We start from the raw sequence: 16099 nt of genomic DNA on the forward strand, positions 1-16099 counted from the left end.
TGTTTCTGTCTATTCTATCATACTTTAATCTCTCAACATATACCATAAGGCAACCACCCTCTCAACTATATTCCCACTTAGTCAAGGAGGCTCTTTCATCATCATCATCATCGTTTAACGTCCGCTTTCCATGCTAGCATGGGTTGGACGATTTGACTGAGGACTGGCAAGCCAGAAGGCTGTACCAGGCTCCAATCTGATCTGGCAGAGTTTCTACAGCTGGATGCCCTTCCTAACGCCAACCACTCCGAGAGTGTAGTGGGTGCTTTTACGTGCCACCGGCACGAGGGCCAGTCACAGTCTCACTAATGTTGATATTATGGAAGAAAGCACCCAGTACACTTTGTAAAGTGCTTAGCATCAGGAAGAGTATCAAGCCCTAAAAGCAATGCCAAAACTGAGTCACTGGAACATGATGATGATGTTAATTTACCCTGGCCAACCAAGGCCTTTTGAGTTGTGTCTGTGTGTGTATGTGTGTGTACACACACACACACACACACACACAAACACACCCTTGTCTTCTATGAAAAAAATCATGTCTGGCCATGGGGAAATACTAACCTGCTTGAAAATAGGGGGAGGCTGGTGATGAGAAGGGCATCTGGCCATAGAAAATCTGCCTCAATAAATTCTGTCCAACCTACGCAAGCATGAGAAAGTGGGCATTAAATGAAGATGAAAAAAAATTATGATTTTTATTTTTACCTGTAACAATTTATGAATCTGATCACCTGCATCTTCAATCTCTTTGTACCGTTTTCTCAATCGTTCTCCTCGATCGTCCAAATTTAATAATGACCCAAACTTATCTTCTTTGCGTTCAAATAGCGGTGTCTTGCTCCATGTTGCCATCAGTTGTTCAATCTTTTGAACATTATCCTTAGAGTTGTGCAATCGAGATTCCAGATCATAAACCATGTTTTTAGTTTCTTCGATGTATTCCCAAATACCTATTGGTACAAATAAATGAATAGAATAGGTAAAAATTATCCAATTTCCAAATCTTATTGGCTGTGAACAGGAAAATATCTTCCAGTTAACAATGTGAATCAGTCAACCATTGTTTTATTTATCACACAGCTGAGACAGTGGAGGGTCAGACAAAATGTCTTAGAATAAGGTATAATCCAGAACCCAAGTTCAATTCTTGCTTTTTTAAGAGTGGGGAAGAGAGAGAAAGTGGTATGCTGCTGATCTTTAAAAATATAATATTGTATCATCATCATCATATAATATGATATAATATAGTATATGATATAACATAATATAATATAATTAAATATAACCATCATCATCATCATCATCGTTTAACGTCCGTTTTCCATACTAGCATGGGTTGGACGGTTCGACCAGGGTCTGGGAAGCCAGGAGGAATAATATAATATATAATATAAATAAAAATATGTTTTAGGAAAGTCATGCTAATGCATGAGTATCTTAAAAACATTTTGTCTTTTATCTTTTCCTTGTTTCAGTAATTTGATTGTGGCCATGCTGGAATACTAAACTGAAGGGCTGAATTAAACAAACTGAGAGCAATACTAATTTTTTTAAGGCTGGCATTTATAATGTCAGACTTTTTTGCTGAGCCACTAAGTTACGGAGATATAACCAAACAAACACCAGTTGACAAGCAGTAGGGCAAACAAACACAAACACACACACACACACACACATATATATACAATAGGCTTCCATACAATCTCCAATATCCAAATTCCCCTCATAAGGCTTTTGTTGACCTGAGGCTAGGGGTTCAATCTGATGCTTTGAGCTTGAAGGCAAAACCACAGGAATGCAAAACAAACTTCTTAACCACTCAGCTATACCTGGACCCTATATTGATGTTATTATTAAACCCTGGGTCTTCCAAGATCAAGCAGACCATTCTGTCATTTTGTATGATGGACTACAGGAACATTCACAACAACAACAACCACTATCTTTTTAACCTTACTAACTTCATCCAGTTATCCTTTATCCTCCAGTCTGCAATGATTTTAGAAAGCTTACCCTTACCTAAATATAAAACCTTACCCTTACATCATCATCATCATTGTTTAACGTCTGCTTTCCATGCTGGCATGGGTTTGACTGAAAACTGGTAAGCCAGCAGACTGCACCAGGTTCCAATCAGATTTGGGAAGGTTTCTATGGCTGGATGCTTTCCTAACACTAACCACTCTTAGAGTGTAGTGGGTGCCTTTTACGTGCCACTGGCACAGGTGCCATTTACCTAACACCAGCATCGACCACGACTATGGTCTCACTTAGCTTGACAGGTCAATACAAGCATGGTATATCGCGAAGGGTCTTGGTCACCTGTTACTGCCTCCATGAGGCCCAACACTTGAATGGTGCTTTTTAGATGCCACCAGTCAGACGGCGCTGGCATTGGCCACAACTACGATTTCATTGGTTTAACAGGTCTTCACAAGCACAGCATATCATCCAACGACTGAAGGGTGCTTTTAATTGGCCAGTTACACAACACTAGCATTGGCCATGACTATGATCTCACTCAGTTCAACAAGTCTTCACAAGCACAACACATCACCCAACAACTGAAGGGTGCTTTTAAAGGGCCAGTCAAACAACACTGGCATTGGCCACTTACCTAAATATTAAAAGCAACAAGAAGCTAAACATTAACTGTCACAAACACAGTTGTGATATTGTTTTAAGCTTATAATTGTCATACAATGGACCCAGGTATTTCTGTGTGGCAATGAAGCTTGCTATGCAACTACAAGATTCTGGGTTCAGTCCTACTGTGCAGCACCTGGGGTAAATGTCATCTACTTTTGCCCCAGGTCAACCAATGCCTTGCAAATAAATTTGGTAAGCGGAAACTGTGTAGAAGCCTGTCATGTGTGTGTGTGTTCATGTCAGTCTTTGTCCCCACCATTGTTTGACAGCTAACTGGTGTTGGTTTTATTATATCCCTAACTTAATGGTTCAGCAAAAGAAACTGATAGAACAAGTACCAGATATTAAAAAAGTAAGTACTAGGGTCAATCTGTTTCTCTACAACCCTTCAAAGTGGTGATCTAGCATGACCATATTCTAATGACTAAAATAAATAAAAGACAGAAGATACTAGTTATTATTTTGGCTTATTGTGTTGTCATATTTAAAGATAAAGAAAGAGAAATTTTGATCTTATCTTACCTGAACTATTCCAGTTCATAACTTTCTCAGCATTTTTCAATTTATGATCAATATCATCAATTTGTTTTTCAATAAGTGGGAATTCTACTTCTATGATGGATGTTCTGATATTGTTATACCAAAGAACTATCATATCAAGGTTGGTGACATATTGGAAAATATCATCTCTTCTAGCATAAAGTTCATTGCTGCTGGTTGGAATATTTTCCATGCCACGGATTTCCATGTACTTAACCTCCTTTAACACAGCAATAAGCTAGAAAAAAAATAAGTGAAAATTCTGAATTTTTTCCTTTATATTTTTAAAGTTATGTAATTTTCAATTAGCTATATAACATTGATTTCAAATTTTGGTACAAGGCCAGCAGTTTTAGTGGATGGGTTGGTCAATTATATCAACCCCAGTACTTGACTGGCACTTTATTTTACTGACCCTAAAAGGATGAAAGGTAAAGTTGATTTCAGCAGGATTTGAATTCAGGATGCAAAAATCTAGAAGAAATGCTGCAAAGCATTTTGTCCAATGTAGCAGCAATTCTGTTTGCTTGCCATATTAATCAGTTTTTATAATATTCATTGATTGATGATGATCATGGTGATAATGATGATCATCATGTTTATTTCCATGCTGGCAGAGGTTGGAGGGGTTGACATAGTCTGAGACAATTCTTATTCTAAGTTACTGCCTACTTAGATGGGTTAGGAGGACACCACAAATCACTTGTATGTTCCATTTTTAGCATAGTTTCTATGGCTGGATGTCTTTCCTAATATTAACCACTTTACAGAATTTGCATTTCACCATAACACCAGCACTATTTAGGTTATGATGTTTCTGATATAACCAAATGGTCCTCTCATCCTAAAAAAAGGGAAGAGCACACTGGATCATATAAGCCTAGACGCACTACACTATGCTAGGGATAAAATGAAGAGATGGTCATTGCTGAAATGCTTTTGAATTTAAGTTTGTTCAGTCTGAACTGTATGTATGTTTTATGGTTGGTGCTCTTGTAGAGTTCAAATGTATGCAGTGGTACTATATTTGTAGCATTTTCAGAGGAGGAAGCATTGTTGGGTGGGTGCCCAAATGTTGCATAAGCATCTGCCTGTGTGTTTGTGTCTTTTTTGTTCATGTTTTGGTTAAATTCTTTCGAACATTTATGTAGGTATGGAGTGTGTGTAGGGTTACTATATATGTGGGGCTTATATTAATGTGCGTAAAATGGTCTATTAGGTTGATGTCCAGTTGCTGTTACCTCTGCCTCATATACTACAGTTTCCATATTACAGTGGCCAATCACTTGACATCTTGTGTTACCCCGACAAGAGCATACTTCCTCTGTCTCAGGTGTGGACCTACATATCAATATCATTTTTAACTTTGCGTGATTGTATGTATAGCTAAAAGACACCCTCAGGGTGTGTCTATTTAATATTTTACAGAACCTATTTGTACGAGGGAAGTGTTTGTCTATTAAGCTATGAAAAATCTTACCCATGCGGGTTTAATGCTTAAGGAGAAGGGTGGTGTAAACCACAACACTTTCTGGTGGTGTCTTCTCTTGAAAGGGTTAGGGCCTGGCATATACCTAATCCTTTCCTTAAAACTGCTGGTGGCTAGAGCCTCATTATAGTACAGAGTGTCACCCACACCCCCAGAGATGGCGTTTTGATGCTAAGGGATATAACTCTTAACTTAAGCCTTACTCAGTTCATCTATATTATATTAAAAATGAACTTGAATTTTGTTTGCTTGCAATGCTACACAGCCAAACTGGTGCATAATGGGAAAATACTATGAATTAACATCCTCCTGAAATGTGAATACAAACAGAATAAAACAAGTTTCGAGTAAATCGGACAAGTGGTTCTTGAGATATCGGGTGTTTTGCAGGTTTGAATACCCCAAACAGTACATAATGGGAAAATACTCCAAAAATAACTTAACCCTCGAAGGGAAGAAACTTTAACCTTTCAATTATGATAGGCAAAGTATTAGAGAAAATTGGAAAAAATGCTTTGAAAGTAAGGTAACATTGAAATGTGAATACACACGGAATAACAGAATTTTCATGTATATCGGACCACGGATTCCCAAGAAATGCAGTTTTGTCGGGTACCTTGGACTATTGGTGACCCAACAGGTCACAGTTAGTCTAGTTTCATCATCTTTTTCACAGCAATTACAAAGTGGTTGTGTCTTTTTTATCTCCAAAAATAAAGAGCAGTAGCCATACTCCATCCCACAACTGCAATCTCTGAAGAGCACAAGGTTTACGTAATCAGGCAGTTATCTAACACTCTGTTGAACCCCTAGTGCGAAACCAATAGGTAAGATCAGCTATAATGGATATGTAATACAACACATTTCAATTAATATACTCACTCTATTGACAAATTTACAAGTGAATATTTTTTCTGATTCATAGATTCTTACATGGCTATATATATATACATATATAGTGTGTATATTGCGTGAGAGAGACAGAGAGACTGAAAGGCAGAGATAGAGAGCATATCTGCACCATCTAGATGTAAAAAGTAACATTGTTTACTTTCTCCAGTAGTGCTGCAAATGTGTGGCACAACTGGTGGAATGAAAAAAATATCTTACATCAAAAATCAAGAAAAGATTGGTGACAAAAAGAGCATCAAATCAAGGACAATCTGCTTCAATAAAGTATTTTCTAATCCACACCAGTACAAAAAAATATGAACGTAATGGTAATTTTGATGATAACAATGTGTACTTGACAGTTGAAATGTCTGTTGCAGAACAAACTGAGAAAAAGGTACTCATTTTAACTGGTAAACAGTTGAACTTCTGTAAAGAGTGGTTTTTGAGGTGTAAGTGTGAAGAGCAGTTTACATACAAAGCTTATTACACTTACAGAGGCATTTTCATTAAATACAAATTTCATATCTAAAAAGCTATTGCTTTCATTTTCTCTCTCTCTCTCTCTCTCTCTTTCTGTATGACTACCCGTCTGCCTATCTCTACGTATATGTGTGCGTATTTACTAACCTGAGCATCAAAGTTCACTGAGATTAAATTGGTCTGTTCATTTCTTGACAACAAAGGTTGGGACAGGTTAAAACAGCAGGCATCATCAACAGTTTTTGCCCACTCTGTGTATTGTTCCTGTTCAAAACTACAGCATAACATAAATATACAAACAGCAAATGAACAAAAAATAAATACTTGAATAATATATAAATCAAAGTGTTAGGATGCTTACAGGGTGTACCAGGCATATGTAAAGAAATTTGACTTACCCTTCGCTCCAATTTTAGCATAAGCCATTGATGACCTTTCTTCACTGTTCCTGATTCTAGGCAGTCTTTTCTGCTTTTCTCCAGTTGGATTCCAACTTCCTTGCAGCTTCCTTTCAGATTTCACAGCATCATATGTTTCCTTGAGGGAAGCCTTTCCTCTCCCAGGTCTTGTTAGCTTTGAATTATCATCAATGTATCTATAACTTTGCTTCTATCTAGGTAAAGTTTCAGCCCTATACAAACCCATTTTTACTTCTGGGAAGAGGTGTTCCATATTAGCTCGGTCCCCTATCCTTTGACCAGTCCAGCATGGGAGATCCTATCAGGGGCTTGCACTCCACTGGCATAGCTCTAAGGGTCATTGAGGCACACAATCTATCACACTGCAACAACAACCAAACCTTGTGGAAACAATCAATTGATGATCAAGTTTAATTAAGATAACCAATTGCTTAATCATCCTAGTCAAAGGCATATAAATAGTTAATTAGCTTTCTTGACTTAAGGGATTATGGTGAGTTGAGTTTTAAAATGAGATTACAATCTCACCGTAGTGGCAAAACATTCCAACTAATAGAGGTTCTTGGAAAGAATACAGAAGCCAAATGAGTTTGTATAGAGCCAACACCCATACCTAGAGAATAGAAAAGTAAGAGAAGCATTGATGACAATTCAGAGCTAACAAGAGTTGTGAGAAGGAGGTCTTCCCTCAGGGTAACATATGACATTGTGTAGCAAACTCTAAAAAGAAGCCATAAGGAAGTGGGGATTCAACTGGAGAAAAACAGAAAAGATAGTCCAAAAATGAGAACAGTGGAGGAAAGTTTTTGATGGCCTATCCCCTTTAGGAAGTTAAAGGTTTAAGAAAAAGAAAATGAAAGAATCAAATGATTGGTTAACCCTTTGGCATTCAGTCTACGCTATCAAATGTAATACTTGTATATTCACATTGTATTGAATTAATCGTGCATTATTTCATAGTTTTGAGATTTCAAAGATGTGATTGCTTATTTTTAGAATGGCAGAATAGGAGAGGTATGAGAGACAAGATCCTGCTAGTTTGAACATAAAACAGGTAGATTATTTTGACCAGACATGGCTGGGTTAATATTCTGATTACAAGCATGTTTATTTATCATTACACAATGATCAAGCATAACTGACAAGAATTTTAGGTGAAAATTAAATTTTAGGAATTCCAGTAGTCAAGATGAAAACATTCAAGGAATATAATTCAAATGGCTATTGAGTTCTTACATATATAATAAATGTCCCAATTTTTTTTAGAAGTGAGGGAAATAACTGTGTGGTCTCCAAGCACTTCTGAAGGACATCAGAAGCATATGAGATGGAGTTGACTAAAACCAGAAATTGAAACCAATTCACTACTTCATACTTTCAATGGATGCATAATGAAAAATTATAGAACTAACTTGGAGAGTAGATTCATCATTTCTTCATATTTTCTGTAAATAAGGATTGCTTCTTCATTTGTTGTACAACTTGAAATGGAAAAAAAAAGAGAAAAAAGCAAAAAAGTAACACAATTATCACCATTATAATGTTCATTTTCCTGTTTGTGTATGGACAGGATTTATCTTATAACTTTTACTAGTTTCAGTCATTGGACTGTGGCCATGCTGGAGCACCACCTTGAAAGGTTTAGTCAAATAAAGCAACTCCAGTACCTACCTTTTGTTAAGTCTAGTACTTATTCTAGCAGTAACTTTTTGCTGAACCACTAAGTTATGGTATGTTGTTGCATGGACCCCCAAAAATCATATACAGAATCTCAGGGGACAAATGAACCCCAGTTGAAAACCACTAAACTAAACCCTTGAAAGTGGTGCCCCAGCATTGCAGCAGTCTAATAACTGGAACAAGTAAAAGATAAAAGTCAAAAAATATAAATGTGCTAAAGATACCAATTACTTCTAAACATTCAGTTGGATATGATGTACATTTTCTTAAGAAGAGATGACTGGAATTTGTAACAACAATAACTACAACATTCACCAGTAAGAGTCTGTATTATACAAAAACTGTTAGTGAATACAACACTTCAATTACCTATGGTCAAGATGTTTGAAACTGCCAACTGAACTAGTGATTCTCTCTTGCAATTCTTGGGCCCACTTCAAACATCCAGATACTTTTGGCATGAATTTATGCACCATGATGCATCCTGTCTCTTTCAACAGAACCATTTGCTCATTGTACATTTCCTTTGCTGTGTCCAATTCTTCATTGAGCATGTCAACAATTTTCAGGTATTTTCCATTAAAATCCTTCTTAATCAATGGTCTTTCTAAAAGGCTTCCCATCATATCAATTAGCTTTAATAGATTAACAGAAGAAAAATAAATAGATTAGTGAACAAAATATAAAGCAACTAAAATCATAAAGAAAACCTCAGAAATAAAATAAAATTATTCTTTTGAGGAGCATCATCATCACCATCAACAACACCACCATCACCATCACTACTATCATCATTCTACAAGGTTGTAGTCATAGATATTTTATACCTGAACAAAAACAGGATGATCATGGATGTGTTGAACATGCTTAGTTAAATGTCTGCTCAATCAGGCTGACCCAGGACCAAACATTCATTATTATATCTAATTGTTTTACAAGTTTCTTTGCTTTGCTTATGGTTTTTTATTTTTTATTTTTCTCTTAGTACTTTGTCAAGGAGGAAAAAACAGCATCCATTAGCCTTTATTTTTACAAGACTTCCAAGACAAGTAGGAGAATAGGAATAATTTATTCTCAAACTGGAGATTTGATTTGAATGCTTGCAACAGAGTAGACTCTGCTAAAGACACTCAAAACTCAGGTGGTGGCATTAAACTGGATTAATTTTACCATAAAAAAATCCAGAGCACAAAATGCTGAAACAAATACAAGGAAACATATCTGCTGCTGTAACAAATCTGCCAATTCACTGTCCTGGGCTGGTGTTTTATGGTATGAACAAAGGAAAAAACCATCCTTGGCAGGATTTGAATTCAGAGTGCAGGACTAGAACAAGTCCCACAAAACATTTTATCATATACTCTAACCAGAACCAGATTAAGATCCATAGAAGCCCTAAGCGCTTAGAAGATTTCAGTACCCCCACTTATATATGTAATTCAAAATATAAACAATGATAAACCATAAGATAAATTTTTACTTTTCAAAATGAAACAAAACTAATAGTAAGATGGAAAATGTTTATTTTTGTATACGTCTACTTTATTTATATCTGAAAAGTTTTCCCCTATGTTTTTTAATTACAAAGTCTTTGATCAGATCCTCACTATGATGCCATGAACACTTTGAAATTTCAATCATATAAACCATTTCAAATATTATTTCAACAAGTTTAAAGTGATTTCTTTTGTACCATAAACCATTTACCATTTCTGTGGTTCCCCCTCTTCACTTGAAACCCTAAGCATATGCTTATTTTGCTAAGTGATTAATGCAGTACTGACTCTAATGATTTGTCACCTTAAGTAATTTACCATTTTATAGTTCTTGTCCTTTGCTTTCAGTTCTTTCTTTTATAAATGTATGTTTGGTCCCACTTTCTTAATGCTCATCTTTTTAAAAAAAAATTTTTGCTTATCTTTTAATGCATTGTTCTTATCTCATCTATGTACATTAGAAATAAAATATTATGGGGGACATTACTAGTAAAGATACTAACAGGTAACACTTCAGAACTTATTTGGAATATTCTATTGAATGTATAAAATATAACAGGTTTCATATTAAAGAATAAATGAACATAAAAAGATTGTCTGTTGTTGTTATTTAACCCCAGGTCAGGCATTTTGATTGAATAGACTTATGGTCAAAAGCATTCCAGCCATGACAATTCCATCGTTTTTCTATGTGCAGGGAACCCAATACTACATTATACAATCAATCCTTATTTCTAGCTGGTCATATAACAATGCAAAGGTTACCTCAGTGATTCAAAAGTTTTCTTGTAAAACAGATAGTCATAACACCAACATGCTTGGTGCTCCTAAGATACCAGCCAAATATTACTTAAGGAGTTATATAAGATTGAGATTGAGAATTAAAGTTATGTCTCACCTTGAAACAAGATTGAAGACCGGAGCAATCATCAAATCCTTGGCAAATTATGGTACCCAATCTTCGATCCAGGTCATAGATTCGATTTTGGAACTTCTCATAATCATCAAGAAATTCCTTGTTTAAAATTAGAATAGAATTAAAATTCAAACATTAACAGTTTTGGTATTTAATTAAGCAAAAAAAGAGGCAACTCTTAATTTAGTACGTAAATTCTAATAATCCTTTCTACTATAGGCACAAGGCCTGAAATTTGGGGGAGAAGGATTGTCGATTACATCGACCCCAGTGCTTCACTGGTACTTAATTTATTGACCCCAAAAGGATGAAAGGTAAAGTCGACCCCAACGGCATTTGAACCCAGAACATGAAGACAGACAAAATACCGCTAAGCATTTCGCCCAGTGTGCTAACGATTCTGCTACTTCGTCACCTTTGTAAATTTTAACAATACAATGTATAAGAACTACAGTCAGCTAGCCAAGGCTGTAGCCTTTTTACTTGTCTGCCAAACAAGCAAGAGTTTGTACTATGACACAGATACTGCACTGAATTTATGGCTAAAATACCTAACTCTCAGGTGACCTTGTCTTCTTAGCTGCAGGAAAACTTACGATATGATTACTTAATAAATCTGTTAAGATTGTAGTTACAATCTTACCATGGATAAAGCATGGAGAAAGATAGATTCTACTAAATTGATTTACTCTAAATACATTAAATGAAGACAATATGTCCAAATGACTCCACAGGTAGGAGTCTTGGATAACTTCTATATACTCTGGAGCTATGATGTATCTCATGGTATGCATTATTTTAACTGCATAAAGTACAGGGAGATAACTGGTACAAATCCATTGAAGGTTTTGGAGAGAGGCTCAGGGATGGGAGAGGTGGACTCAGTCAATGCTTAGATCAGGCCTGGTTAATTCGGATTACATTGCGGGCCACTTTAATCACAGAAAGTTTTTTGAGGGATGCTTGTATACTTTATGCACTGATAGTCAAATAATCAAATTACAGAATCAAGAATTTTTCATTCTTTTCATTTCTTTAAAATTATAAAATTGTAGGCTAGCTTTATTGCCATTTATAAATTTTAAATTTATTTGAAAACAAATGTTTTACACAAACAATTTTATTTTGAAATTAAACACAATACTTCAAGAAAGTAACAAGCGGGCCATGGGCCTCAGGTTGGCCAACCCTGGCTTAGATCATAAGAGGAACAGAAATAGTGGAGAAAAGTAACTAGAAGTTGTATTTAATACCCACATTCACACGCACAGATGACTTCATTCTGTTAAAATGATTAGTTGCCACCTACTGTGTGACACCTCAACTTATATATTTATTTCTTTATTGCCCACAGGGGTCTAAACATAGAGGGGACAAACAAGGACAGACAAAGGGATTAAGTCGATTACATCACTCCCCAGTGTATAACAGGTATTTATTTAAGCAACCCCGAAAGGATGAAAGGCAAAGTCAACCTCAGTGGAATTTGAACTCAAAACGTAATAGCAGACGAAATATCGCTAAGCATTTCACCTGGTGTGCTAATGATTCTGCCAGCTCGCCACCCTAACCTCAACTTATATATTGTTAAAGATTACTTCCTTCAGATGTAATACAGAAAACCTTCTACTAATTTGCATAAAATAAAAATATATTATCATCATTTATTTTCTCAGTCCAATATTCATTGGAGGGTAGTGGGGTAGAGTCCTCAGGCAACTGTCTTAACACTTTTCCACTGGATTCCCAAACATCACCAACTGAGACTATGGATATTATCCAACCATTTTGTTCTTAGTCAACCCATTAGTCTCCTGTCAGTTGGTTTGGCTTGAAGAATCCATCTTGTGATCCTGTCCTACAACGTTCTAATCACAAGCCCATAGTACTGGAGATGTGATCTGACAATGCAGAGAAGTAGCAACTCAACCTGGAGAAACTTCATAATGTCAGAGCTATGCTCCCTATCAAATAATGTTATTCCAGAGATTCTTCAGAGGAAGTTAATTTTATTTACTTGTATTCATAATTGTACTCTTTAAGGCATTGGCACTCCATCAATTATGACAATAAGGGCTTCCATCTGATCTGATCAATGGAACAGCCTGCTCATGAAATCATCATGCAAGTGGCTGAGCACTCCACAGACACATGCACTCTTAATGTAGTTCTCAGGGAGATTCAGTTCTTAGTCTGACACAGAATGTGAGAAGACTGGCCCTTTGAAATACAGCCACTACTCATTTTTACCAGCTGAGTGGACTGGAGCAACATGAAAAAAAGTGTCTTGCTAAAGGACACAACACACCGCTGGGTTTTGAACTCATGACCTTACGACTGTGAGCCAAATACCCTAACCACTAAGCCACATGTCTTCACCTTTCAGGCATTACTCAACATTCATGATCAGAGGTGAGGTTAGGCATGAAAACCAAAATGTCGACAGCAAGTTTCGTTTCCTTTTATCAACCTCTCCTCTTCTGAGGGCTGTATACTGAAGTTGGCACATTACTGTACTAGCAACAGCAATTCTAGCATCCAATTCAACCTCTTGTCTCCTGCCAATACAATAAAATAGTCTGAAAATGTATTCCACAGGTGAAACTTTTCAAAATATAACCAAACAGGAGAAAATGTTACCTGGTTATTTGAATCTAATGTGTCATAGGTTTTCTCCTGGAATACTTTGTATTGTTCTTTAAATTCATCACTGATTTGGATAACTTGTTTGCTTAGGATTTTACCTTTGATGCCTCCAAGTTCGACCTTCTCAAGCTTCATGAATTCAGTTGAGGTTTCCATTAATTTCTGAAAATATCAAAATAAAACACAGTAAGTTTTATTTTTTATGAAATGTCTATAATTGATAGAGATGCACAGTGGAAACTACTAAAAACCAAAGAAGCAAATTGGAATGCTGACTTTAAATAACATAAAATATAGCATTAATTCTAAGTATTTTGTGGTTTGTGAATAATAGTGTTATTACTCTTAGTTCAGAATTAAAGTCTGTGAGTTCAAATCCAGTCTGAAATATTATATAGACAAATGAACAGATACCGAAGGACAATCAAAGATCAAAATGCAAACTATGAATGTATATATATGAATATATATATGAATATATATATCTATATCTATATCTATATATATATATATACATATATATATATATATAGATACATAGTTCCTGGCTTTAAGGGTATTGCAAAAGGCCTGGTTGAGGGCCCAACTTTTTACAGGGCTTAGAAAAACTGAAGGACCGCTGCAATAAGTGTGTAAACCTGAGAGGGGAATTTGTTGAGTAAAGTCATAATTAACTGATTCTCTTGTATTTTCTTTTATCAAAAGCCAGGAACTTAGCAGCACCTCCTCATGTAAATGAGGCAATGACTAGTGACCGAGACCTTTGGAAATATGCTGTGCGTGAGAAGACCCGGCAAGACAAGTGAGACTATAACCCATGGCCTTTACCAGGGGTGTAGCCAACCCACTTATGCGTACCTTTCCTTCTTTGGACACAAAACTCTGCTTGCGAAGACCTGTTGAAGCAAGTGATAGATGAATAAGGAAGGAAGGGGCGATGGCAAACTTCGTAGTGGGATGATGGAAATACTACAGTGAACACAAAAATCAAACAGCATTTCAACTCTGCATGAGTATGTATGTATGTATATAAAAGGAAGTCATGTGAATGTGCATGTGTGCGTGTGTGTGTGTGTGTGCAATAAAAGTGGGATGGTGAACATTCAATGCTGAAAAGAAAAATCAGTCAGTGTTTCAACTCTGTGTGAGTATATGCGTGCATGTACAAGGGAAGTGTGTGAATGTTTGTATGTGTGATTATTATGTACCTTAATTATATATAAACTACAACATTTTTGATGGCACAGGGCCAGCTAATGGTGTAATAATGTCCAAAAAAATCACTGAAGTCAAAAAGGCTGGTAGACTACAAATAAATTAGTTATTAGCAACAGCAGCAGGACTTGTAATGAATAATAATTGGCGTATCCAACTCAAATCAGATGTGTTGTCTTGATCACTTTTAAACTGCTATTAATATCCAGCGATACCATCTATATTGACAACATGTGCTCAGTAAGTACTGACTATACTGGCTGATTAAAATGATCACCTGCATTGGTGGATGTAATATCAATAATGCTAGTCAACTCTTCAGAGAGTAAACTAGCATATTTTTTATCTTAGACACATGTAGGTGCATGACTCAGTGGTTAGGATGTTTGGCTCATGATTGCAAGGTCATGAGTTAATTCTTAGCAATGCGATCAGTCCTTGAGCAAGACATTTTATTTCACCTTGCACCAGTCCACTCAGCTCGCAAAAATGAGTAGTATCTGTATTTCAATGGGTCAGACTTGTCACATTCTGTGTAACACTGAATCTCCCGGAGAACTATGTGAAGGGTACATGTATCTGTGGAATGCTCAATTACTTGCATATTAATTTCATGAGTAGGCTATTCCATCGATCAGATCAACTGGAACACTTGTCATCATAACTAACCCAAACCCTAACCCTAACTGACAGAGTGCAAGGTTTCAGGAGACACAAGTATCTTGAGGAAAGTTTTGAAGGAATACAGTCCTTTTTTTAAATTTACCTTCACAACTTGAATTCTTTGCTGAAATTTATCAAATCTATCAAACACTAGAGCAGGAGAGAATTGCCACAGTTTAACTTGAGTTTGATCTGAGAAATATTCTTCCAGTTTTGATTTGTATTCTTCATATGTATCTTTAAAGCATTCTAAAATTTGCTCAACATTTCTCACTTTAACCATACTTTCTTCAATTTCTCCTTTGAAAATTTCAGTTGGTTCAGAATGATCCCTTGCCTACAAATAGAAATATCAACAAAATATCTGAGAGAAATACACGGCAGTCATCACTGAATTTGACAGACAACTATAAGCAAAAGTACATACATACCTCCAGCCAACCAAGCATCCATCCATTCATCCACCCCCATCCCCACACATACACACAAAATGTACTAAGTTTTGTACAAATTGAAGAATAGAGATTAGCAAGATAACAAACAATCTTCATGTCATTATCTGAATGGTTGCATTCATAGAGACGTCATCCTTATGTAATGTATATGTGGTAAATAAATTTGGTGAAGTACATCCATTTCTAAGCTATATTCTTAAGGGAAGTTAAATTAGCAGCTCTCAAATTGAGGCATTTTGTCCCTAAGGGAGAAATTTCAAATCTAAGAGAAGAAATCTTAACCAGAAGGAAACTGGGAGAAATTCCAAAGAAAGATCACCAGATTGGGAAAGAATGTACCTTGTGCACAATATATATATATATATATATATATATAAAGCACCAACTGATCATGACCAATGCCAGTACCCACTGACTGGCTCCTGTGTCAGTGGCACTTAAAAAGCACCATCTGAATGTGTTCGTTACCAGGCCTGTCTTACTGGCTCCAGTGCCGGTGGCATGTAAAAATCACCAACCAATCGTGACCGACGCCAGTACTTCTTACTGGTTCC

General features: G+C 36.2%; 1 protein-coding gene across 1 annotated transcript in view; it reads right to left on the reverse strand.

Annotated features, from left to right (window-relative positions):
* The window catches only part of LOC106870727 (dynein beta chain, ciliary), a 109770-nt gene that overhangs the window by 77744 nt on the left and 15927 nt on the right, over window positions 1–16099 (reverse strand). The window contains exons 7-14 of the mRNA XM_052967251.1: window positions 15194–15427; window positions 13207–13374; window positions 10549–10665; window positions 8524–8789; window positions 7887–7955; window positions 6203–6329; window positions 3175–3430; window positions 709–953 (exon numbers count right to left, since the gene is read on the reverse strand). Coding sequence (XP_052823211.1) covers window positions 709–953; window positions 3175–3430; window positions 6203–6329; window positions 7887–7955; window positions 8524–8789; window positions 10549–10665; window positions 13207–13374; window positions 15194–15427 — 1482 coding nt within the window. The remainder of the gene's footprint in view (window positions 1–708; window positions 954–3174; window positions 3431–6202; window positions 6330–7886; window positions 7956–8523; window positions 8790–10548; window positions 10666–13206; window positions 13375–15193; window positions 15428–16099) is intronic.

Source organism: Octopus bimaculoides, chromosome 1, assembly GCF_001194135.2.
Source record: "Octopus bimaculoides isolate UCB-OBI-ISO-001 chromosome 1, ASM119413v2, whole genome shotgun sequence".
In the NCBI taxonomy this organism is placed as follows: Eukaryota; Metazoa; Mollusca; class Cephalopoda; order Octopoda; family Octopodidae; genus Octopus; species Octopus bimaculoides.